This window comes from Triturus cristatus, chromosome 12, assembly GCF_964204655.1.
Source record: "Triturus cristatus chromosome 12, aTriCri1.1, whole genome shotgun sequence".
NCBI classification, from domain to species: domain Eukaryota; kingdom Metazoa; phylum Chordata; class Amphibia; order Caudata; family Salamandridae; genus Triturus; species Triturus cristatus.
This window is the reverse complement of record NC_140595.1, coordinates 641,346,224-641,372,469: the sequence shown is the minus strand read 5'-3', so window position 1 is coordinate 641,372,469 and position 26,246 is coordinate 641,346,224. Positions and strand designations below refer to the sequence as shown.

General features: G+C 44.6%; 1 protein-coding gene across 2 annotated transcripts in view; it reads right to left on the bottom strand.

Moving 5' to 3' along the window:
- Nucleotides 1–26,246, bottom strand: part of WFDC1 (WAP four-disulfide core domain 1) — a 470,630-nt gene that overhangs the window by 290,688 nt on the left and 153,696 nt on the right. Inside the window, exon 1 of one of the 2 annotated variants that reach the window (XM_085637490.1) lies at nt 3,455–3,933. The exons of the other annotated variant lie outside the window; for it this stretch is intronic. Within the exon in view, the coding sequence (XP_085493616.1) occupies nt 3,455–3,604 (150 nt within the window). The 5' untranslated portion in view covers nt 3,605–3,933. Of the gene's footprint in view, nt 1–3,454; nt 3,934–26,246 lie in introns of those variants that run through there. 2 annotated transcript variants of the gene reach the window in all.

The window sequence follows — 26,246 nt, the reverse complement described above, 5'->3', positions numbered from 1 at the left end:
TGATATTTAAAATGAGCTAGTCTTCTACAAATAATGGGAGGTGGTGAATTCTAAATACACACCAACAATATTTCATCACACATCCGTAACCAATTAGCCTAACCCCTACCTATGTTTTAATTAGCCGATATACAGTGTACTTTGCATTAGAATATCTGTGCTAAATCTTGTACAGCCATGCATGCTTTTTTTGCCATAAGATCAGAAGCCTGAGGTTCCTCTGTCAGCATCCCTCCAGCAATCTCCCACTGATCACCTCCCCAATTATTGATATCTTGTATACCCTTCTTTTACATGGTAGTCTATGGCGTAAGGATGGATCCGCACATGCTGGACTCTTGCTCTTGTTACAGTCAATGGAAAGCAATGCTTTCATGAAGCACAAGTAAGCTGCCACCTTGGTAGGTTTTAGTTCCTCCAATAGGGAATTTAAGCTGCAAAGAACATCCACGGCTTATATGAACTCAAGCTGCCCCAGAGAGTGGAAAACTCCATCCTCCGGCTCAATAGCCGGAGGAACAGAACATGTGTAAGTGACAACTGATCACGCATAATTTAAAGCTGAGAGATCCACATTAGCTTTGAAGGGACCCGCCTTCTAACCCCTAAACTACTGGCATGCACTTCAACGCTCTTTGTGCTCAAGCAGTAGTCATGGTGGCATATAACAAGGTCCTTGCTCTGTGTAGCATTACATAAACATTTAGTGAAAGCCACGCCCCATGTGTCACTGAGCCCTGGTATGTTTACTTGGATGTTAGTATGGCCTTGTAGCACAAAGACCAGGAAATGGCGACCTGATTTGGCATTTAATCTAAGGGATAGTCATGATTAGAACTTTTAAGAGAGTGGGGAGGGCGGCAGTCAGAAGAGATTTTACGAAGTAAACTAGGTCTAGGCCACATAAGCTTGTACAACTAGCAACATCCTTTGAAACAAAAAAACTCTGGTGGTTTACTGAGAGCCCATGCAATGAGTTTCTAACCGAGGATCTTGGAATGTATTGCAGAAACTTTGCACTGGTGTGAAAACACACAAGGCACGCTAGTATGCAGCATTTAGCTGCTTCTGTAATATGGAGGGGAACTATCAGATTTTTTTGAAGTCCTTATCACAAAAATATGTTTGCAACAGGGCAAACTGAAGAAAACAGATTGTAGAACCAACCACATGATGCATATGTACTGCTTAGACATCATTTTAAGGGACTCAGAGAGATTTCTTCCAAGAAATCCTAATCCACTACAAATGCCTTTTAAAAAGTAAAGCAAACTCATATTCTGTACTTTTTATTGTGTGTATGTAACAACATATAGAGAACAGGCTGTTTTTGTGTCAAAGGGATATTCAATTCCTCTTTTCACTGTATATCTATTCTTTTTACTCATTACTCACCTTTGAGATCCTTTCTCTGAGAATGTATGACGTTACAACGCATACATTTACAACGCATGCCTTTACAATTCAGTTTTTACATCGCAACATCCTTTACAACACATCCTTTTACATCGCATGCCATTACATCGCATTTTTAGAAACCACCTTTACAATGCATTCCATTACTTCGCATTATACCATTACACTGCATACCATTACAACACATACCATTACATCGCATTTAAGGTAAGTGTTGGATAGTGTAGGGGTAATAATTACTATTCTAACTCCAGTGAGTGCAACAGTAGGGTAAGTGTTGGATAGTGTAGGGGTAAAAATTACTATTCTAACTCCAGTGAGTGCAACAGTAGGGTAGGTGTCGGATAGTGTAAGGGTACTATGCGTTGTTATGGTATGCGTTGTAATGACTTGCGATGTAATGCCTGCGTTGTAGTGACATGCGTTGTATTGACATGCGTTGTAGTGACATGCGATGTAATGGCTGCGTTGTAATGACATGCGATGTAAAGGATGTTGCGATGTAATGACTGCGTTGTAAAGGTAGTGCGATGTAATGACTGCGTTGCAAAGGTTGTTTCCCTTTCTCTGCAGCTCAGCCAGCCTCCTAAAAATCACCAGATTTTGCAAAACTCAACCCGTTGGCTGATAATTCTCTTGGTGCAAAAGCCTAGCGTGAGCTTCTGACCCACTTATGTTCTAAAAGTTGTTGGACCTCTTTCTGCAAACTATTGAAAACTCATCTCTTCTCTAACTAATGTCTCTCAAACCCCATGTGGTTTTCCTTTGCCCAGTGCCAGGACGCCCTCTTCCTGCCTATTTGTGGGCTTTACAAAATCTTAAATCCAATCAGATTAAATCACATTCATTGGATTTTGCATTGGGCTGGCGCATGCGCAGACGGCTGTATGACTTGCAGCTGTTTTGAGTGACTGGTCGAGTCAGAAGCTATGTTTAGTGTGTACTATTGGACTAGGGTAGGTGGAGTGAGTATAGTTTGATCTGGAGATGCTATTAATGAATAAGTCCCAAAATAGCACGGGTTAAAATCTCTAGGGTTGAACATTAATGTTTTGGTTGAACAGATGAACAATGGAATTAATGAATCAACAGATATTGGTATGTGAGTATATGAAAAAGTGCATGTAAAACACAGGTCTACAGGATAACATAACATGTTTATTTGTAAACACGTTAACCCCCAAAGGGGCATCTTGGCGCTGAATAACAGATGTTTATTGTTACCCAACTCAATGGTACTCATTTTATCGACCTCAGAAAGGATGAAAGGCTGAGTGGACTCGCCAAATTGAACCTGTGACCATGAGGCCGAACACAGGCCCCTGGAGTGGATGCATTAGCCCACTAAGGCACCAGGATAAACCAGCTGAAGGTTCTGGATCGGAATCAATGATTAAATGAACCAACGTAGTAATGAATCCCTCCTTTTTAAAGTAAAGCGCAAGTGGGTAAACCTTCCCAAGGCACAAACTTAGATGAGTGCATGAATGAAACCATTGAATAAGAACAGGTCAGCTGAAGGCATCTTCTCCAGGCAATAAACTTCATTGACTGAACGAGCAGATATTAAAGTGCATGCTCTTATCGATGTTTTTTGCCTTTTCCTAGGTGCTGATGTTGAATGTAAACATATACAGTAATACAATTACATGAATATAACAGAGTTCTACAGGGTAAACATACTCTAGGCCACAACCTGGAATTAATACACGAATTAATACATTTCTGAAGTGCATGCAGATCACACATCTCTAAGGGGTACATTTGAATGAATGAATGAATGAATGTGCATCCTGGTATAGTGCGTCACAACGAGGTAAACAATAAAGATATGCCCGTCTTACAGAATTATATCAATGGATGACCAGCGTCACATTTACGTCATCTACGACTGAGGTCGTAATGTGCGCTGTACAAGACACAACCCCCACCCACAAGGAATAGTAGCGTCCGTTCCTCGCGCTGCTTCTAATGCTCAGCACCTCACCTAGCGTTTCTCTGAGTGAGTCTGACATTTCCAAAAGGAGCAGAAACTTACCTCGTATTTCTCGGCTAGCTTGGGATGGAGCGCGCGCTTCCGGAGAGTTCTGGCACAGCCCCCGCCGCTGAGCAAGAGGAGGGCGCTGAATAAGGTCCCCAGCACATGGGGGCCACTGGCCCCGGGCCACCTCCGGGTCCGGTGGGTCATTCCTCTGAGGATGTGCAGGCACTGGAGAGACAGGCGCCGCTGGCCCTCTGTAAGAGCCCGGGTTCCCTGGAGTGCAGCTGCACCTTTCTCTATGTGCACCCTCTGCGAGGTGTTCCAGGAGGCCGGTCGGGAGATCACCGCCCCGCCACCTCACTGAAGTCCCCGGAGATCAGATGAGGCGCATCACTGCACTGCACCGAGCAGCTCGCCAAAGCCCGCGTCCGCGCGCTGAGCACATGCCGCTCAAGTTCAGCTCCGGGAGGATTATTTTTAGAAAGTCCCCCGGCTGCAGAGGCAGCCCCACATCTGGCCCTGGAGCAGCCCATTCAAAGGCAGAGCATGGGATCGGATGACAGCTGCAGGAAGGAGGTATTATCCGGCAGAGGGGTGGGCTATCTCCGGCGGGGAACTAGTCTCTAACTTTTCAAGTTTCACTTCATACCTCTGTAAGAGGCCATGTATTCCAAAGGTGGACTGTGAACTGGCTTATTGGCAAAAGGTGGACTGTGAACTGGCCTATTGGCAAAATGGGGAATCATAGAGAGGCCAGCCCTTCTCAGAGGCTGGTAGGGCTGGGGAGAGGGAGGGAGTCACTGTCTCTTACAATGTGACGCTAGGAGGGCATCTTATCCAATTGTGGACTGATCTGCCTGCGGAAGCGAGAGTTTCAGAGAGGCAAGTGCTTCTCAGACGCTAGCCGGACTGGGGAAGAGTGCCTCTAAGTGTGCCACTGTAGGAGGGCATTTTATCCAAAGTAGGGTTGGATTAGGATAAAAAATCGGCAGCACGCTAAAAACATAAGGGGCCCATATTTGCATATTGCCTTTCGCAAAACACTGCTTTGGCGAAATTTTATTTTGATAAACGGGGCGGGGGGGGGGGGGGAGAGGGTTTAAAAAAAATTATGGATTAGTTTACACTGGTGAAACACACTTTAAAACAAGTGAGGCAAATTTTGCTCAGGCCCCCTGCACCCCGCTCAATATGGATATATTAATGGGCCGGGCCCGCGAGAGAAAGGGAGTGATACCTCCGCCGTCGATAAAAGGGGGGTAATGGACGCCCATTTGCCTCCAGGAAGGCCACTCAGGCACCCACTGGGCCGCTGGCGGCATCGAACAATGCGGAAACTGCCCAAATCGGCCCCCCAGGCTGCTAAAAAAAGCAGCCCACAGCTGGAAATTGGATACTGGCCCCTTGGGCATTGCCCGAGTGCCTGCGTTACCAATCCGACGCTGATCCAAAGGTGGAGTGGCATGCCGGCGAAGGTGATTGTTCCGGAGGGGATCAGTGCTTCTTAGTGGCTGGCAGGGCTGTGGAAAACTGCCTCTCACAACTTGATAGCAGGAGACCATCTTATTCAATCGTAGACTGTCCTGGAGGCAGAGACGAGAGTTCCAAAGCGGCCAGTTCTTCTCAGACGATGGTAGGGCTTGGACTAAAAGTCATAAACTTGTCATGATATTTGATGAGCTTCTGAGGAGCAATTGTAGTTCAGGGACCACCAGTTACAGGCCAGTCGGGCAAAAGGTTGAGTCCTCTGGAGTGTCAGTGGGGCTGGGATAGAGTTAGTTGTACATCAGGATTTTAAAATGCTGGGACCTTTGGATGTCCAGTAGGAATGGGGCAGAGTCGGGTAAATTACTAGGAGAGTATTGTGCTTTTGCAGAGTTGGTTGGGGTAGAGTCTATTGCCTCTGTAGATATGGTTGGGATAGGGGCAGAGTCAGTTCCATGCCAGGTTTAGTATGGTGCCTCTGATGAACAATCAACTGTGTGTCAGACCTTGAGAGGCCAGGGAAAACAAAGACGCAGAGAGGCTGGGATAGAAGCAGTCAAACTTTGTTGGACTTGGCCCTCTTTGTATTTAGGACTTTGTGCACTTTACCACTGCTAATCAGTGTTAAAGTGCGTGTGTTCTTTCCTTTAAACATGGTAAAATTGACTTCCGCTCAATTTGCATGTTTAATTTACTTGTAATTCCCTATTAAAGTGGAACCACATGTACCCAGGGCCTGTAAAGTAAATGCTATTAGTGAGCACTCATTTTGCCACCTACTAAAATAGCACTTTAAACATGTCTCAGATCTGCCATTGCAGATTGCAGTGCAGATTTAAACTTTCAATTTAACCTGGCAAAATAAACCTTTTGCCATGCTGAAACTCACCTTATTACATTTAATAGGTGCCATCTTTGGATTGGGAGCAGGAAGAAATGTCATGTTTAGACTCAAATGAATTGCAATTTAAAGTCCTTTTTAATGGTGAAGTTGGAATTTAGATTCCAATTTTGAAAATGCCTCTTTTAGAAAGATGGTATTTTTCTACCCACAAGTTTCTAAGGGTTTCTAGGAGTTTTCAGCTTCCTGGGCCTGTTAATGACCCCACCATTATGAATGCATATTCGGCTCAGACAATACAGGACTAAGTGTGGACAGGATGGGCTATATGGCTGTGGGGCAGAGCCGTTCCCAACCCCACTTACATTTCAAAGGGCTGCATCCAGCACACACACAAAAGAAACCTGACACATCTTTTGTCACCCAAGTCTTTTTGGAGCCTTGACAGGAGAAGGAAAGAGCTTTCCAGAACCAGATTTGGGGGTAGCCTAGAAGATTCCCCCACTTCAAAGACTGGCACCACATATAATTTTGGACCCTCCGACCAGCTCATCAATACACTCCTAGACCTGCAGACATTATAGGACAAGCATTTGCAATAGGTCTCGCATTTACGTGAGTTTGAGCTATTGACATTGCAAATGGCAATGCCTTTTATTCTTGTTTTCGTTTTTAAAACATCAATAAAATGCATTGTCATTTGCAATGTCAATAGCTCAAACTCGCATAAATGCGAGACCTATTGCATTGCAAATGCTAACGGCTGTCCTGCAGTTCCCCCGGGGCACAAGCAGGCATCCACTTCTGTCAGGACAGCTGATCGCAGCAAAAAGACAGGTGGATGCCTGCTTGTGCCCCGGGGGGACTGACAGAAAATTAAAAAAACTCGCGAAGCGGCATTTTGTTGCTATGGCAACAAAATGGCGTGGGACTGTCCACAGTCCCACGGACACGCGCATGCTGTTTGCAATGGACAAATGGTGAGAGCAGCCATCTTTGTCCATTGCAGACGCGTGCATGAGAGCCCTCGCAGAATTGATTCCAAAAGGTGCTCTCGGCTAAACAGCGCATGCGCTGCTTTTGCCAGGTGAGATCTAAAAATGACTGCCTTGTTCCCCCAGAGGACTGTCCAGCTGCTTAAGGCCTGCCTTGCTCCGCCCTGCTGCCTGAGGCCGGTCTTATTCCTCAGAGGACTACCCTGACTGCTGCTGCAAGAGGACTGTCTTGCTGCTTGAGGCCTGGCTTGTTCCCCAGAGCCCTGCCCTGCTGCTTGAGGCCTTTCCTACTCTCTGAGAAGTAAGACTGGACTTGCTCCCTTCATCCCATGCTAGCTGAGTGACTCCAAGGGGTCATTTGGTCGACTTCCTGTTCTGAGCTTCAAGGACACAAAAAGCTCCAGAGGCCTTGCTGCAACTGCCCAGCTGATCTGCTGCAACTAGACGTACAACTGGACCTGCTGGTTTCTGCTGGACTAAGTTCCTGATGCCCAAGATGTGCCTCCCCAATTCCTGGACTCTAGGCTGGCAAACATGGAGATCCTCCTGTGAAGAAAGAAGAAATCCTGACGTTTTACGCTCTCTGTGAACAACAGGTCAGTTTGTGCCGAAATCCTGCCGCCCATGATGACTGACAAATCGACAACTCTCTTGGTGCTACAGCAATGTCAGCGACAACTGGCAATGTGAGATCGTAAACATCAAGCTTCAGCGACGACCATCCACAATGCCCAGCCTGCTCTTCGTGCTATAGTGACAACCATCTCTGACATTCTCCCCGCTCCTCGCCGGCTTCTCCACCACAGACTGGACTCTTCGCACTGGACTATGGGAAGGAATTTTGTTTTCAGCAGGGCTAACCTGGTCCCTGCATCTGGCCTGCACTCCACTGTGTTTGGCCTGAACTTGTGACTTTTCCTCAATCTAGCATGACCAGATGATCGCAAGTGGCATTTTGTGCTTTTAGGTGCTATATCCATCTAAAACGTTTAAATTGCATATCTCTTGTTCTCCTGATTGGATTTTAGTTGTTCCGGTACCATTTTATGAGTTAAGAGTTTCTCTAAGTTTCTACATTGGTTTGGGATTTCTTTTGTGTTTTATTTTCACTTTATTACTGTTTGGGTGCTGCATAAATACAATCGTTTTAAAAGAGCTCCAAAAAATTGGTTACCACAATAAAAACAAATTCAAGAACATCACAAAAAAAGAACAAATCCTAAATACACTAGCTAACAGGTCTGAAATTACCATACGTCAAGCTGACAAAGGAGGGGCACTAGTAATCATGGATACAACCTTCTATGTAGAAAGCGTGGATGAACATGTCAAGGACGCACGAACATACATGCCCATACCTACTGACCCTACAAATAACTTTCTTAACATTCTCAAAACCATCATTAACACCACTCTTGAACAAGGGACTATTTCTGAAGAAGACAAAAAATATCTCATCAAAACCAATCCATCTACTCCCTACATCTACATGCTGCCTAAGATCCATAAGCATGCCACAAAACCTCCGTTCAGACCTATTGTTTCCACCATCAATTCACTTCATGAACCCATTGGAAAATATTTGGACAAACATCTACAGGCTTCAGTACTATCTATGACCACCTACATAAAGGACACTACTGATTTCCTTAACATCTTGGAATCCATCCGTGGATCAATAACTACAGATACCATCTTATGTACAATCGATGTTAAATCACTTTACACCTCCATTCCGCATGACAAAGGGATTGAAGCTACTAAGTGATGGGACTTTGACTCTACGATTCTAATGTAAGGGCACGCCGTATTAATCACTTGCGCCGAGACCGCTTGATAAGAGTTTCCCACCGACCCACCTTTTACCCTAGTGACCCACGATCTTTAATTTGATGGATATCGACTCCATGACCTTCGCAACTTGCACCCATTGAGTATCACAATCTTCGGACATAGCATGTTTGTTCGTCATTAAGAAACTCCTCAATTTCACCACGCGTTTAACAGTCAGCAGCACTACCTGAATTCACATATTAACGCCAGCACACTCGGTGGTTTGTAACGTGATGGAAACCCGCTGCTATTTGAATATGTTCGCCTGCACTCAACTAGTTTTTTTCACTCCCGTCTCACATAACTTTATTGTTTACCGCACTCTGTCACACAATTCACGTTTTAAATTTGTTATGCTCGTCTAAACTGTGTATGATGTGAAAAATGAGTCCTGCTCCCTTGTCTCCTCCACAGTGCCGCCCCTGATGAAGGGCTTGAACGGCCCGAAATGCATTGGGCATTTGATTAATGGATAATGGATATTTGATAAATGAGTCGAGATTGATAGAATGATGATAATTCTACATCTTTGGATGAATGTCATAAATAAATTCAATTGACTCTGAATCACCGTTTCAGTGTTTGGAACTAAACCCTCGGACAAGGAGAACTTTGATTCTCTCTTTGAGTGCAACGAGTGACATCCTCCCTTTTCAGGAGTGTGCTTACCCTATTTTCATTGAGTCCCAACCCAGGGGGACATATTCGTTCTGCACCTGCGACCTGATTAACTCAATTACATTGCTTAAACACGGAGTGCGCCTATTTCTGTTTCTTTCTTGTTGTGCATTACTCCTTTTCCTGAGTAACACAGAAAGCGCACCACTACCCCGATGGATGAATTAGAGAATATATCCGACCGGAGAACGAATACCTTTATGTATACTAACGAAGAAACTCAACGCATTTACGCACTCTTCGAAGCCACTACAGGACCCAGCACCAGTACTACATCTATTCAATCAAACATCAAACAATTACTATACACATCTAAACGAGCAATCAACCAAAAACTATACGCTAGTACTCTCATACGATACCATAAAGTTCAGCGAATTCCAAGAGGACTCAGAATTGCCTTAAAGTCCACCCTGTGTAAAAATAATCCACGTTTTTCTGAAAAATGGGAAGCGATCCTCAACAAATGCTCCTTGGATTTAATACTACTTATCGTGGAAGAACTATCTATACTACTTGAAGACCTCAACAAAGAACTTGACGAACTTCGGCAAGAAATCTCTAACAAAATGTCAGACACAGATTGGAATGCCACCTTAGCAGATCTTAATAAACAACTGGATGACTATACTAAAGAGATTAATGAAAGAAAACTAAGAAAATTCAAACGCGATAATTTGGATTACAAATTAGGAGAGGTATATACTTGGGCTGAGGCTTATGCCTACAAAAGGCAACAACGCAAACAAACTGGACAAAGATCTGAGACAGACGCAACATCCTCTGATGATTCTTCTACCAGGGATAGGGCTCCCAGAACCTTCTCAACCTCACAGTCAAAAGAAGGACCAGCCGAAACAGGAGATCTACAATCAGCAGCCAATGAGGAACCCACCACCAGTGTACCAAGACAACCACATTTTTTGGGGGCAGGCACAAGACCACTAGAAGATCCAGGAGGAAAAACACACACAAAATCGGTAGCGAAGAATACACGCAGCCAGAAAATCTTGTGATCAACATCTCTAGCTATGATCTTACCAAATTTGAAATCATGACTCTACAAAAAGGAACTTCCTTTGTTCCCACCTACCATTCAAACGCACTGGAGACTGAAATCAGCCTCTTCAAGTTTTTGCGTGTACTCAGACTTAAACACTACTTTAACAACATACTGAAATTGCCGGATATTCCAAGACAAAACACCTTGTTAGGACTTCGAAATAAAAGTACCTACACCGCACCTACTAGTCACAAAGTACTTGATGCCTTTGAGACAATCGTTTTAAAAGAGCTCCAAAAAATTGGTTACCACAATAAAAACAAATTCAAGAACATCACAAAAAAAGAAGAACAAATCCTAAATACACTAGCTAACAGGTCTGAAATTACCATACGTCAAGCTGACAAAGGAGGGGCACTAGTAATCATGGATACAACCTTCTATGTAGAAAGCGTGGATGAACATGTCAAGGACGCACGAACATACATGCCCATACCTACTGACCCTACAAATAACTTTCTTGACATTCTCAAAACCATCATTAACACCGCTCTTGAACAAGGGACTATTTCTGAAGAAGACAAAAAATATCTCATCAAAACCAATCCATCTACTCCCTACATCTACATGCTGCCTAAGATCCATAAGCATGCCACAAAACCTCCGTTCAGACCTATTGTTTCCACCATCAATTCACTTCATGAACCCATTGGAAAATATTTGGACAAACATCTACAGGCTTCAGTACTATCTATGACCACCTACATAAAGGACACTACTGATTTCCTTAACATCTTGGAATCCATCCGTGGATCAATAACTACAGATACCATCTTATGTACAATCGATGTTAAATCACTTTACACCTCCATTCCGCATGACAAAGGGATTGAAGCTATTGAATCTTTTTTGATTAACACAGACAAACCCAATGATCTCAAAGCGTTCCTCATGGAACTGATGCACTTCACTCTTTATCACAGCTACTTCGAATGGTCTAACACTTTTTACATCCAATGCTCAGGCACCTCCATGGGAAATTGCGCTGCCCCATCATACACGAATCTCTACATGCACAGATTTGAATTGGATAACATCTTAACCAACAACGATTGGACTGAACACCTGATCCTCTATAAAAGGTACATAGATGACATCTTTCTCTTGTGGAATGGTTCAATTCAACAACTTGAATCTCTCATTACTATGCTCAATACCATCGACCAACGCATTGAATTTACTCATCTTACCAATACAGAATCCATAACTTTCCTGGACACTCGCGTTACCATCCAACAAGGTAATCTCACTACTCAAGTGTATACAACACCAACAGATCGTAATAACCTTCTTCATTTTCATAGTTTCCACCAGCCATCACTCAAAAATCACCTGCCATACTCACAACTTCTCCGACTAAAAAGGATTTCCAGTACTAATGAACTGTATGAGTCCAGTAGAAACATGTGCATTTCTAAATTTAAACAACGTAAATATCCGAGTGACATTCTGGAGAAAGCAGTGCTGAAGACAGACAGACTCTCACGACAAACACTCCTCCAACCTAAACGACCGACGTCTACACCACAGAGAATGACATTTGTGTCTAAATACTCCACCGAGAGCTTTACCATCAAGAAAACCATACTGAGATACTGGCCCATGTTAAGCACTGAGGCGGACTTCAACAACATTTTTGAGATACCTCCTAGATTTGCGTATCAAAGATCACGCAATCTTAAACAAATTCTCTCCAAAACCCGTGCTTCCACCACAAGTCCCTACAAAGGTACTCAACCCTGTCTCAATTGTGGAAACTGCAATTGCATCATTAAGGGAACTACAATCCAACATCCACTACATGGTTACCCTATCAAGCTCAGAGTGACGGCTACCTGCAACAGCCAAAATGTCATTTACCTACTGAAATGCCCATGTGGCCTGGCATACGTGGGAAAAACCGAAAGAAAAATTCGCATTCGAATAAACGAACACAAAAGCAACATAAGAACCCAACAGGCCAAATCACCCATTGCGACTCACTTCCATGAACATCAACATAACATATGTCAACTCCGTTTCCTTATCCTTGAACAGGTTCCTGTATTGAAAGGACGAGACAACAACAGATTTCTATTACAGAGAGAAATCTATTGGATCCACAAATTGAATTCTACCCAGCCTAAGGGTCTTAATGAACGTTATGATTTAGGCTGCTACTTGTAATCCGACCTCCTACATCGATGAGCTGATGACTGTATATAATCTGTACCTCTGGAATTCATTGTTAACTGATTTACAATTTTCTGAAGTGACAAGGGTTCCCCTTTAATTTAATTTACTTCATGTTTCCCTTTGCCTCATACTACTGTCCATTACGTTTTCTCCACGAGACATTTTGTGACCACAGTTTGCTTCCATGTTATCCGTTTATTCTTGTTTACCTATTTTCACATTTTCCCAGCCTTTTCCTTTGCTCAGGACACCCCTTATTTACACAGGTGATTTACTTTTTCTCCGTTCGTTCCACGAACTACAAATCTGTTTTCTATGTCTACCGTCGTAGTTCACGTACACGTGCAATTCACTCCCTTTTAAATGGATACGTCCCCCGATCACATGATTACGATTCACTAACCTCACTACTGCCGCAGCACCCGTGAGCGCCGTCTTACTAAGTGATGGGACTTTGACTCTACGATTCTAATGTAAGTGCACGCCGTATTAATCACTTGCGCCGAGACCTCTTGATAAGAGTTTCCCACCGACCCACCTTTTACCCTAGTGACCCACGATCTTTAATTTGATGGATATCGACTCCATGACCTTCGCAACTTGCACCCATTGAGTATCACAATCTTCGGACATAGCATGTTTGTTCGTCATTAAGAAACTCCTCAATTTCACCACGCGTTTAACAGTCAGCAGCACTACCTGAATTCACATATTAACGCCAGCACACTCGGTGGTTTGTAACGTGATGGAAACCCGCTGCTATTTGAATATGTTCGCCTGCACTCAACTAGTTTTTTTCACTCCCGTCTCACATAACTTTATTGTTTACCGCACTCTGTCACACAATTCACGTTTTAAATTTGTTATGCTCGTCTAAACTGTGTATGATGTGAAAAATGAGTCCTGCTCCCTTGTCTCCTCCACAGTGCCGCCCCTGATGAAGGGCTTGAACGGCCCGAAATGCATTGGGCATTTGATTAATGGATAATGGATATTTGATAAATGAGTCGAGATTGATAGAATGATGATAATTCTACATCTTTGGATGAATGTCATAAATAAATTCAATTGACTCTGAATCACCGTTTCAGTGTTTGGAACTAAACCCTCGGACAAGGAGAACTTTGATTCTCTCTTTGAGTGCAACGAGTGACATCCTCCCTTTTCAGGAGTGTGCTTACCCTATTTGCATAAATACTTTACACATTGCCTCTAAGTTAAGCCTGGCTGCTTTTTGTGCCAAGCTACCAGAGAGTCAAGCACACATTAATTCAGTGACTTTTGTAGTTAACCCTGACAAGGATTGTGGTTGTTGTTTGAGAAGGGTTTCACAGACCTCAACCAAACAGAACACTGCAGCTGGCTGCCAGTGACAGTAATAAAAATGCAATAACAACTTTATGATTTGCACTTGTCTGTCAGTCACCACCACCTCACCTTTGGGGACTGGTGGCCCAAGGCTACACCAAGAATTGGTTTTATAATACAAAGCAAAAGTGCTCCTTGAAAAGGAGAATACTGAGCGCCTCCTGTGAGTCTGACAAAGCGTTTGAACTCTTTGGACACCTTTTCCATAAGCGTCATGTTTGATTTTTCAAACCATTTATTTAGTTGTGACACTAGAAAAAATCAAGTTGAATTCTGCAGTGTTATTTATAAATAGGTGTCTACACAAGCAAACCTTAAACATCACCAAGCTATCTTTTAGACGGAGCTACGTTCAATCAACAAACGAAAATACAAAACATCAAAAGAAAAGCTTCAAAATTACAATGAATTACACAGAGACCATAAAAGCACATATTTAATCATTGCTTAACCTTTTTTTATACTAATGATGCATGAAACTGCATTTGTTGGTGGTGTTTTTCTGATATAGGTTTTGTAAATATGTGAATTCGTTTCTTGTTTTTTTCCTTTTGTCCTGCCTGTATGTGTTAAAATACCTAATGGTGCTGTTTGTATGGACACATTGTCTAAAATTGCATTGACCATGAACAAGTAATACCATTGAAATAGACAAAACCTGAAAAAAATAGGCAACATTGAAGTAATTCCTCTTTTCCTAGTATTAAACGTTGCTTTTATATATATATAGTGTTGTAACCTCAAGATGTCCAACTATTTTGATGTGGATGGGAGTTTGTGCTTATTTGTTTTTATGTTGTTTTCTTTGGTGTAATTTTTTAAAACCTGCGCATTATGTGAAACTGCAAATTTTCACAGAAAAAAATTATGCGTATGGCAAATGTAGAATAGATGTTAGTTGGGTAAAATTTGACCTATATCTACAATAATAAAGTGCACAAAATACACATTTTCCAACAAATTATGATCGGTTGGCACACAAATATGAGAGTAGCTAAAGCAATTTGCTATCTCATTTAATTGATTTAATTTAGAAAAAATGGAATTGGATGGTAAAAAGGTTACACGAGTTATTCATAACGTTTTACCAAGCAATATCAAATCTGTCCAGGTTTTAAAAAGAAGTTGTACTCATTAAATAACTTTAAAAATGTTGCAACTGTTTAGTTGGGCAGCATACCGGTTTCTCATAACGATTATCAATCAATCTGAACTTTTCGCAAAGTTTAAAAGGTATTGAAGTATTTTTTTGTAGAGAGCCATGTTCTCTTCATTTCTATATCACCGCTGACCATTAGTGTGGCAACGCTTTGCTAGCGGTATGGCTATGGTGTAATGGTGTCCGCATGAGGGAGTTAGGTTTCTGCTTAATAATGTGTTCTGTTTGTCCAATGCATTATTTTGTGTAAGTTGAAATGTGTTGTTCTGTGCTGTCCCGTGGGTGGAAATGAACGCAAACACTACAGTCTAGGTTATAAAGTTATGATTTTTTGTCTCACAATGAGTCAAGTCAAACAGTTTGAAACAACATGGACTTCAGAAAGCAAAAGGGTTGTAAATAATGGCACATATATACAAGAGTAGACAGAAAATACAGACATCCATTTACCTACAAGCCGCATACGTAGATGGACAATTAAAAACACAGACAAGCACTGACTGCAGGCATAAGGACACACATACCTATGAACGTGAGTAGATGGTGGCATGTGACAGTGTGGGGGATGATGGTCAGGAAGCATGAGTGTAAAGCTAAAATGAATGCATGGGAGTCAGGTTTATGGTTAATTGATTAGGTACAACTTTGCAAGGTAGCCTCCATGGTTGATATTTTGTTGCCTACGTTGTGTTGGGTTCTCCTGCTTGTAGTGAGCCACCTGGCCACTACTCAAGTTGATGACATGCATGCACACAGACGGCTGGGCGCGGCCGAAGGCTAATAAATAAAAAATGTGAGGGGACCGCTCGAGGGCACGTACGTAGCATCACCAGCTGGCTCCGTCTCCTATGTGTACAGCGGCAATCAGTGAAGACCCGAGGACCTGCATGGACAGAATGGGAACCTCAAATTGGCAACATGTAGAGGATCGTCCCTATTACATGCTGAAGTCGCACCAACAGCTGTGAGGTCGACGGCAGCAAGATGCTGAGTATGGGCGGGTGCGAGAAGGAAAAGCGGACCGGCTGATTGAAGAAAACAAGCATTTGCAATGCAACCGGTCTCGCCTATGGGACCTTATATGTATTTAGCTATGCAGTACATTAGCCTGGATGCTGAAACATCTACTTTTCTTTAACATGGAGAGAAAGTAAGCACCACACTGCGTGACACGCCAGGTATGGGAACACATGGAGAGAAATATTGCCTTTCAGCAGGAAATGGTATGGTCCAAATCTCTGTCTTTAATATAAGATCAGGGCCTTCCGTAGTCACATCACTGAAAATACAAGATTTAAAAAAATATTATTGTCTAAGGCTGCTCGTGGAAGACATTTTCCATTGCCTGGAATCTAGAGAACGCTAAAGTGATTCTGGTATTTTACTGACCTCTGCTGTTCGTTTTCTATCAAGAAAGTTAAATAGAGGCTGTTGCCAGAAAAATAAAAACAGAAAGTCCCTAAGCAGAAAGCAATTCTGGTACTTTACTGACCTCTACTGGTCATTTTCTATCAAGACAGTTAAATAGAGGCAGTTGAACAAGCAGAAATCAATTCTGGTATTTTACTGACCTCTACTGGTCGTTTTCTATCAAGACAGCTAAATAGAGGCAGTTGAACAGAAAAAAAAGTCCCTAACCGGAAGCAGACAAGTCCTAGGGCTGATCTCCAGAGCCCACAAAGTACATACACATATAAGTATATACTAAAGTATATACAAGAGGACTTGAATGCGCAACCTAAAAAGCGCATGTATGTGGCAGCGTAGTGCTGCACTGGCCCCGTGAACCACCATGCTGAGAGTGAGCTCCACAAACAAGTGCACAGTGGGGCAGGGGGGCAATGGCACAGGCAGGCACCTTTCCATCACAGAAGCCTGCCACAGCCGCATGCATGTATTGGAGCCAGCAGAATGGGCTGAAACACATGGATATTGGGTGAAGACAGACCATTTTTTTGGAAAGGTGAACAGCAGGACATAAGCAGTCTGCTATCAAGTGGCAGGGAGGCAAACAGGGAATTAAGTGCCTGGCCGGCCAGGAAAAGCATTCACAGTAAGCATCTGAGAGAGCCACAAGGCGTAGATGAGTGAGCAAGGGCAAGTAGCTGTACCCCAGCCTCGGCGCCATGTGCACAGCATCAGAGCGTGCAGGCCCTGGCGTGCACACTGCCACTGTTCAGCCAATTAGACAATCCTGCAACTGTGGCACCAAGATGGCACCACTGGGTAGGAAGACAGCAAAAACATTTCTGTGCAAACAGCAAAATGGATGGCACTGTGAAGTGGCCCTAAAGCTACACATGGGAGGGGACAAACTTTATGATTTGTTCCAAAACTTGCCGAACACAGGAGCACCGGAGGATTTTGATGCCGCTGTGGCTGCCTTAAATAGACAATTTGACCCACAAATGAATTAGAGAGGTTCAAACTGCGCCATGCCATTCAGAGTGAAAAGGTGGACACTTATTTTGCTAGACTCTGTAAGCTGGCGAGCACGTGCACAGGCATAGACAAACAGGACGAGATCAGAGCCCAACTGGTCCAGGGCTGTTGTTTATCCAATCTTCGTAAATTGATTCTGCAGCAACCAGGCATTTCACTTGATGAGATCCTCGTCAGGTCTCATGAGCTACTGCTCTTGCATGCCCTATACCCAGCTACTCCAGTCGCGATCGGGGTGAGAATTAAGGACGAGCACATGGATGCTATTCAACAACACTGCTCCAAACCCAGGGCAAGTGGCATGCTTCAAACCAGTGATATAGCATGTGGGACTTGTGGCAAGGGTCAACACCCTTCCAGAGGGTGCTCTATTCAAGGAAACAGCACTTTTAGTGTGGCCGACTCAATCACTTTGCAAAGGTGTGTCTCAGTACAGCTGCAGGGACAGTCACAGGGGCCAATCCAAGACAACCTACGAATATCCGTCAAATGTAGCTGGGTGGTGGCGAAGATGATGGCAAGCCAGAAGACAAGGAAGATGAAGACATGTTCACTATATCCTTCACGGGTGCACCAATCAAAAGCAGAGACCACCGCCTTTGTGCTAAATTGAGGTTGAATGTGTGAAAATTTCAGCCCTCATTGGCACTGGGGCATCAGTAAATGTCATTGCTTCAGAGCAATTACAGAAATTAAACCCCAGGCCTAAGGTGATGCCAACAAAGGCCCGGATATATACCTATGGGAGCACAATTCCCATCCCTCTTCTAGGAGTCATCGAGGTATAGGTGGTCAGTGAAAGTGACTAGACAACAGCTAAATTTCATGTGACCAAGAAATGTACAGGTACACTGCGGGCTGCTACGCTGCCGAGGACCTAGGGCTAGTAGTATTTGTGAAACAAGTCCATCAATGTCATGCAGATAACATCATGGACGAGTATCCTATGCTGTTTCGAGGGATGGGGTGCCTGAAAGATGTCCAGGTTAAGCTACATATTGACAACACAATTCATCCAGTGACACTGCGGCATAGGAGGGTGCCCTTTAAATTTCACCCCCAGATGGAAAGAGAAGTTGAGCAACTAGAATGTGCTGGGGTGATACAGACAGTGAAGGGCCAACTCTGTGGGTATTCCCATTGATGATTTCACCCAAACCCAAACAGCCTGGCACACTATGGCTATGTGTAGACATGAGGCTACCCAACAAGGCCATGCCCAGAGAACGGTCTATCACGCCAACCATCAAACTGGATCTCAACTCTGGTTACTACCAACTCATGTTGGAGGAGTAAAGCAGGTACATCACTATGTTTTGTACTCACATGGGGCTCCGGAGAGATAAGCGCCCCAGCTTTGATGTACCTTCAGTGGGCAAAGTGTTCCAGGGAGCAATAAGGAACGTGCTCTCAGCGCTGATTGGGTTACTCAATGTCAGCGATGACATCCTCATATTCTCCACAACGCAGGAGGACCACCATGAAAGATTAAGGACCACCATGCAATGACTGGTGGAATGCAGATTGACCAACATTGCGAGTTGAAGACCATGTGGTCATCAAAGATCTTCACCCGGGGTGGAAATTCATTACTCCATTTGAGAGAGACCCATGGGAGATTGTAAGAACCAATGGGACTATGGTGACCGTCAAAAGAGGAAACACCGAGGTCGCCAAGAATGCTCCCTGGTTCTGGAGAGTTTACCAGGAAGTCGTGGCAGAGACTTTAGGGAATGATTCCTGGTGTGACTTGGATGCCAGTGGCATGAGTCAAGGACTTGGAGATATTCAAAAAAGGAAAAACCAACGGCGGACTTGTAGGTCTGCATCTCACGCTTGTTTCATAAGTGTAACGTCCTGCTTTGTGTGGTGCCTTTATGTTCCAGATCCTTAGGTGATGAAGTGAGTGGGGGTGCGCCAGGTAATGAAGTCCAGACACTTGCGTATTTTCAAACTCTTTATTTCAATATAATCTTTTTTGCAATAGCACATACAGCTCAGTCAATGTGTTTCGTTCCTACACAAGGAACTTTGTCAGGGCTGAAAGTTAACACATACCATACCCCATCTGAGCACAAGGGGGAGGTTTTGATTGGCAGAAGCCCAAGGCTTTCTTTCTTCCACCCAGGTGTTTTGACTCTTCACAGTCAGTGCAAGCAGGGGAACTCTGTCTGCACCAAGAAACCACCCACAGGTGGGCATTCCACCGGGGTGGCCAATGTGCCTTCGGAGGGAAGTTATACTGAGGAAGAGATAGTAGAACATGCCCTAGTGTCCCTTAGTTGGAGTTGATCCCAGAAGGTAAAGTGGTCACTCAGGGTGGGAGTCATTACTTTCACCAGATCACAGTGAATGAGGTCTGTGTCACTGCTCTCAGGGATACCTGTGCCCACCAGACCATGGTGGTAAAAAAACTGGTTTCCCCAGAGCAGTATCTATTAGGATGGGTATGTAGGGTAACCCAGGTGGGTGGGGCAGGTACACCATGCACTCCAACTGGTCAAATTTCTGTGGGCACTATCTTCAGACAAAAAGTACTGAGGCCCATATGGAGATTAAGGGGTAGGAAGTGGAGGCAATCTATAGTGGGAGGACCAGTACACCAGGTGTAACCTGCTCTGAGAGAAGAGCACCCCAGGAGTGACCCTGGTGAGGTCATTTCTGACCTGGAGGTTCTGCCTGTGCAGTCCCAGAGATAGAGGACAGGAGAGCTGCCACAGGCGGAGCTCTTCACAACATAGACAGAGAGTGGCACCCTTGAAGGGGGCTGTGGTCCCACCGGGAAGTCCTGAACTGCCAGGCACCTTTTCAGTCTCAGGCTGCACACCCTGGGGTGAGATGTAATTCTCAGGATACCACCACCGAGATCGCAGGAGTGAGAGTGGAAAGAAGGTATCTACAACCTGAAAGTGTAGCCCCCCTCTCTGAAAAATGGAAGAGGCCAGACTTCATGAGAACGGATGGAGGTGAGGACTGTCCAAGGACTCAGACTGGAACCTCCACCCAACACAGGATGGCCAGGGGCCTGGCTCTTGACACTGACAGCTGTCAGAGGCTTCTGTTGGTTGCTGTCCGTGTGGTCAGAGGTTTTCCTAGGTTTGGAAAAACTGTCTGACTTAGAGGGAAGAATGGGCCACATCACCTTGTTCGCCATCGTGGCACTATTTGCATACTGGGATGCATCTGTGAGAAATTTAAGGTTAGGAGCCTCACAGATGGGTTCTCCAGTCCAGTGGCCCAGGAGTTTGATGACAGAGGGATACAGATAGGTTCACATGGGCTTAGAACAGGCAAATGACACTGCAGGTGAGGCAAACTTTACCCGTGTTATCACCTGTGCTGGGAAGCCCATCGAGGTATTGACTACCCTAGCTTTTGGCTGGTGGGGGCTGTGTTGGAAATGTGCTCTTTCTGCAGGGTCACCCCGGATGGTTATGCCTTTTGCTGAACAATACTTTGACTGGCTGTAGACCTCTGTGCATTTTACCTTAGACCTTAGAATCTTTGGCCTTATGCTGAATCAGAAAAGTTTAGAGTTCCTGAAAGTTTAACTAAACATATAGTGGTTATAGATTCTGCACTGAATATGTTGCCCCTGACCAGTCCAGGGTGGAAGACATCCTATGTCCATATCTGAAGTCACAACTTTCCTTGGCATAGTAACTTGCTGTGAGAGGTTCATCCAGAATCTCATCTCTATAACGGAGCCTCTACAAATGTAGGCCAAATGGACAGCCAACTGGAGCTGGGAAGAAGCCATCTGGGGCTAGAAAGAATCAAAGCAGGCAGTAAAAGATGCTGTGACAGCAGAAATGACCTCCAAGTACTTTGACCCATCGAAAGGTATTTGATGCCACCACAGGATGAACTCTGTGTCAATACAGTCCTTCCTGGAGTCGTAATCCCCAGATGATGCAAGGACATTAGCTTGCAAGAAGAGAAGAAGTGAACAAGAAGGTGAGCCAGGAGATTTTGATCGTCATAGGTCCTCTAGTGTTAATCAAGGACTGTCTTCCAGGCAGCAAGATTTGTCTTCCTTTGGAAAGGCACCCGTGCAAGAAAATTAAGAAGCAAGGTACACATATAGCAGCATGAAACGGAGCAGAAAGTATGACATGAAATATTAGTTTTTTTCAAAAAATGTAGAGGTGCTCTGAGACAAGAAGATGCAGGGACTCAGACTCCAGTAGTAATTTGTGCTTGAGAAATAATTCTCCAAATGTACTGAATATAGGTATATGGGTCACAACTGTAGGACTGGGCGAAAAGTAAATTACAGCAGCATAATTTATGTAATCTGGGAATTTCGTGTTACGTTTATGATGCAAAATTCACAAAATTATGCCACTAAGCAATTTTGCTTTAGTGTGTGCCATTCATGGTAAAAGTTTACGGCGAATGTCACAATTTATTGTAATTTTCAGTAAATATTTACAGTTGTTTTCTGGCATGTGTGCACTACTTGGATACTACTGCAAGCTTCCTTAATTGCCATTTATCTCCTATTTAGGTCTTTGGCTTTTAGGAGTGGTGTTGCTGAACACACACACACACACACACACACATATATATATATATATATACACATAATATATATATATATATATATATATATATTCCTTATAAAATAAAAAGGCAGTTATATTGTTTAGGCCACACTTTGACTTAGTTCTGCATTTTACGGTAAAATGTAGCGTATTAATGTTGTTTTATTGTACATGGAGAAACAAGGCGCTTTCGGTAACTATAGAGAGGTAGCGAAAAGTAGTTTTATTGATTACATAACATATTTTATCTTGGTTTTATTGTATTATTTTTAGTCAGTTTTTCTTTCTCGTTTTTATATGTTTTGTATTTTTATTTGCTTTTAAATAATCCGTAGCTATATGATTAGCTTGCTCTTTTATGGCCCTTTATACCAATATAAAGATATTGATTGATTAATATATATATTTTTTAATGTTAGTCCCAATGGTGGGATGGTAACCGCCCTGCAAGAATGGGGGCAAGTGTAACAGGTACTCCAATGAAACAGAGTCCTGTGTGGTGCCGCCCAGAGCTCACTGGTGACTGATGCCAGTTCCAAGACCCTTGCCACCAAGCATTCTTCTGCAACGGAGTGGTCAGTCCAAACTTTGTGATTGATGGCACTGTAAAGTTCATGTGCAACTGCCCAAAGGGATTCCAAAGACAAGGCTGCTCCCTGGTTGATGCATGTGCAACCAACCATCATGCCACTGGTGCTCACTTGTATAAACTGGAATGATCACTACAATTGCATCTCTTCCCCAGGTTATCAGGGCAAGAATTGCTGCAATGTTGGGCATGAGAGCCACCCACCCTTGGAACATCTGCCAAAATGGTGGCATTTGCATTAATACCTCGGCTCCTTCAAATACGAGTGTGAAAGTGGGTAGACTGGACAGCTGTATGAGAACATTTGCGTGCCAAGTTCGCCATCACAAAGCATGAATGGACCGGGCTCTACCACCAGAGTTGTGTGCAGTGCCAGGGTTTTGGAGCACGTCTGGGTTGCATGGAGTGTTGTGCTTCTCTGGGTCACTGGCATTCTCCTGGGTGTCCTGGAGAGGAGAATTTGATGCTTCTCCTGGTGCCGCTTTCAGCAGTGCAGCGGGAAGCCGCAGTGCACATCTCGGCTGTAACAGCCTACAGGTGGGTCGACCCCCTTTTCTTTGTGGCAGGGCTTTCATTTGTATGTTTGGCCCCTTTTTCCTTCTTTCCACCATTTTGGATGGATTCCTGGTTCCCTGCTTTTCTGCTCCACACCCGGGGGTGCGTAAAGCGTTCTCCCTCTCCCGAGTTCGAGGTTGGGGTGATGCCATATGCACATGGTTGATGCTTTCTCTGGACAGAAGGCATTGGGGATGCATTTGAAGGCTCTGTGGTCGTTTTAAATAGTGCCAACAGTACATGGCATTGCAGATCGTCTCATGGGCGGCACAATCAAAAAAGCATAGCCCACTGGCGTTGTGTAACAGGAGTCACCAGGGTGCGTTGCTACACAGTAAATTGACGTGGCCTTAGGCAACCACGCCTGCTAATCCAGGTCACAACTGGATACTCAGTTCCAAGGGCAATTCACTATTATCATTCATTGTGGCCCATTTCTATATTTTGTGGGTATTGTCTGACCATGACTTCCAACTAGATGTGGAAGCTTGTTCAGAAAGACCTTACAATGACTATCAATTTTCTCACAGATTCTGACTCTCTGAAGGTGGTGTTTCAGTAGGGGGCTGTTGGTTGGATCTGCATGCCGTCGCTTGTACCCGCCTCATTGGCCTGCGAGGTCACTTGTTGGGTCTGCCTCGGGGGTTGCATCCGCTCAGCTGTCTGGACTACTCTGGCCCTGCGACTTTGGGCATGGCTGGTCGTCGGCTATTTCAATGCCCCTCTTTGGGACTCCTCTTTCATGGAGCACTGGGTTCTGGACTAGGTTTGGCACTGGTGATCTCTCGACTTTGCCTCCCTGCCTCAGGTTTTGGGTTGTGTCCCTTCTCCTGTCCTGTTCGGGGTAGCTTTGTGAATTTTTAGGTGGTCTCCTCATTCGTCCTTTTTCATACAGCAGGTGTTGGGTCGCATTCTTCCAGTGCTCGCTGTCATGACACTCCTTCTTGCACAAGACTGTTCATTTTTGCATGATATTGATGCACAACACCATACTTCTGAGGTCTGCACATACTTAGTTGGAACCCATTGCTTTGCAGGTCACATCCTTTCACAGGCCTTCTTTCAGATTCTCCTTCGACGATGATCAGAAGAAGCACAGAGGCCTTCCTTGTTCCTGGGGTGGTCTACATATCAGCATCCCTTGGATTCCTCATTGTTGGTGCACATTCTCTGTTGCACCCGGAACTTTATGGGGCCTAAGTCAGCTCTGTTCTGGGAGTCTTAATGGCCATTGTATTTTACTTTTTTGGGCCCCTGTGCTCGGTTCCACATGGACTTATCCTCCTTCAGTACTCGGATCCTGCCTTGCTGGTTTTGTCTCTTCCTCTTCTGGTTCAGAGGACTTGCGGCAGGACCGGGCTGGATGGTTCGGCCCTTGCACCTCACAGGAGGTCTCTTGGTGTCCTCCCCCTCTGTTGGTGGTTGTGGGATGCCTGGATGTCCTCCCTTCTGGCTGTGGTCTTTTATCTACCATTCAGTGTGTACGTTCACCAACCAGAGGGGGCTCTTAGCTGTCTGTTCAGCTCTCCTTTCCTTTTTTATTAATTCTGCTAAAGGTTGTCTTGCCCCAGTCTGCCTGTCCCTCAGTGCAATCATTTTGCGACAGAGGAGGATGAGGAGGATGAGGTCCTGTCCCTGTCTGGTCATCTCCTTAATGGACGGTGCTTTCTATTGTGAACCTTCTGTCCCCTTCGGCAGACTGGTTTAGCAGGGTGTTGCCCTCCCCCAGCGACTTCTCCTTCTCCCCTATTGTGTGGCCAGTTCTTTCTGAGGTGTGGATGTCTGGTGGTGTATCTATTTGTACCTTCCCTCACATCTCTTTTTTCCCTGCTGGTTGATCCGGGAGGTGGGAGCCGGAAGCATGGGGGATGGATTTTCTGTCCTGACCTTGGCCAGCGAGTCTTCTTTTGCTTGCTATCTTTCCCTTTCCCCCTGAGATTTTGTGTTCAGGGAGTCGGAGGTGGGGGCTTCAATGTTTCTGGTGGCTTTCACTTGGACCCGATCCTCCTGATTTCCTCGTCTTGGGGCTGGAGGTGCAGGCAGTTGCTGTTCCCCATGGTTCTATCTCCTGTGGTTTTCCCCTTTTCCGGGACCGGTTTCATGTTCGTCTCTACTTGCTGGTCTGCAGACTACACAGGCGGCTTTCCTGTTTCTGAGTTCTCCTGTTGCTGTCTCCTCTTCTGGTCAGATCTCTCTGGGTCCTTCCACTGGCCTTCTTCAGCTCTTCTTAGGTGTCCTTTAGGCAATGTTGGGGAGAGGCAGCAGTAGATGCCGCTTACAGCTTCTCTTTCTCTGGCTTTGCAGTTCCTACCTGATGGGTTTTTTCCTTGGGATTTAGTCATTCTCCCTTGTCACTAATAGGGGTGGCTATCAGGGCATTTGGGACTCCTCTGAGTTTTTTTGAGGATCATCTGGTGCCGGGACTAACCTGGTTCCAGTCGTTTTAATCTTCACACTCGGCTTTCCCGGTTGGTTCAGCCTGGGCTCTTCCTTTGGTTTTTTGTGCTCTGCATTTCCCGTTTTGTTTGGGGCTTGTTATTCTGTGGATTTTTGGTCTCTCACAGTGGAAGAGTTTGTTCTGCTGTTACCTCAGCAAGGGGGTTATGGGATTTAGGGACATTTTTTGTGGGGCTCCATTTTTGCAGTTCTTTGCCAAGTGGGTGGTTTTGCATTTGGGCCCAGATTTTGCTCCCAAAATGCACTTTTCTTTTCAGTTCCTTCCGGTGGGGCTTTTGCCCACTTTTTGTCCATTTCCTCGGTCTCCTGAGATGGTTGTATGGTTTCCCTGGTCATCCAGAGAGCTGTTTTTTCTGGTGTGGGTGGCTCTATTCTAGTGGGACTCCTCTTAATTTCTCGCCTTCAGGCCTGATACCCTCCCCATGAGCTGGTGTCTTTGTTTTTGGTGTCCTTGGCCTCTTACAAGTTTGGTGTTCCTTTGGAAGTTTTGGGTTTGTTAACTCAAGCTTTGTCGGCTTCCCTTGCTGAGTGTTAGGGGGATTCTTTGTTTGCCTTTTGCCAGGAGGCCTTTTGTGGGTTCCACTCTACATTTCTCATGCTTTCCTGGGTCGTTTGGAGTGGTGAAATAACTTTGGGTCTGCGGTTCTGTCTCCTTGGAAGTG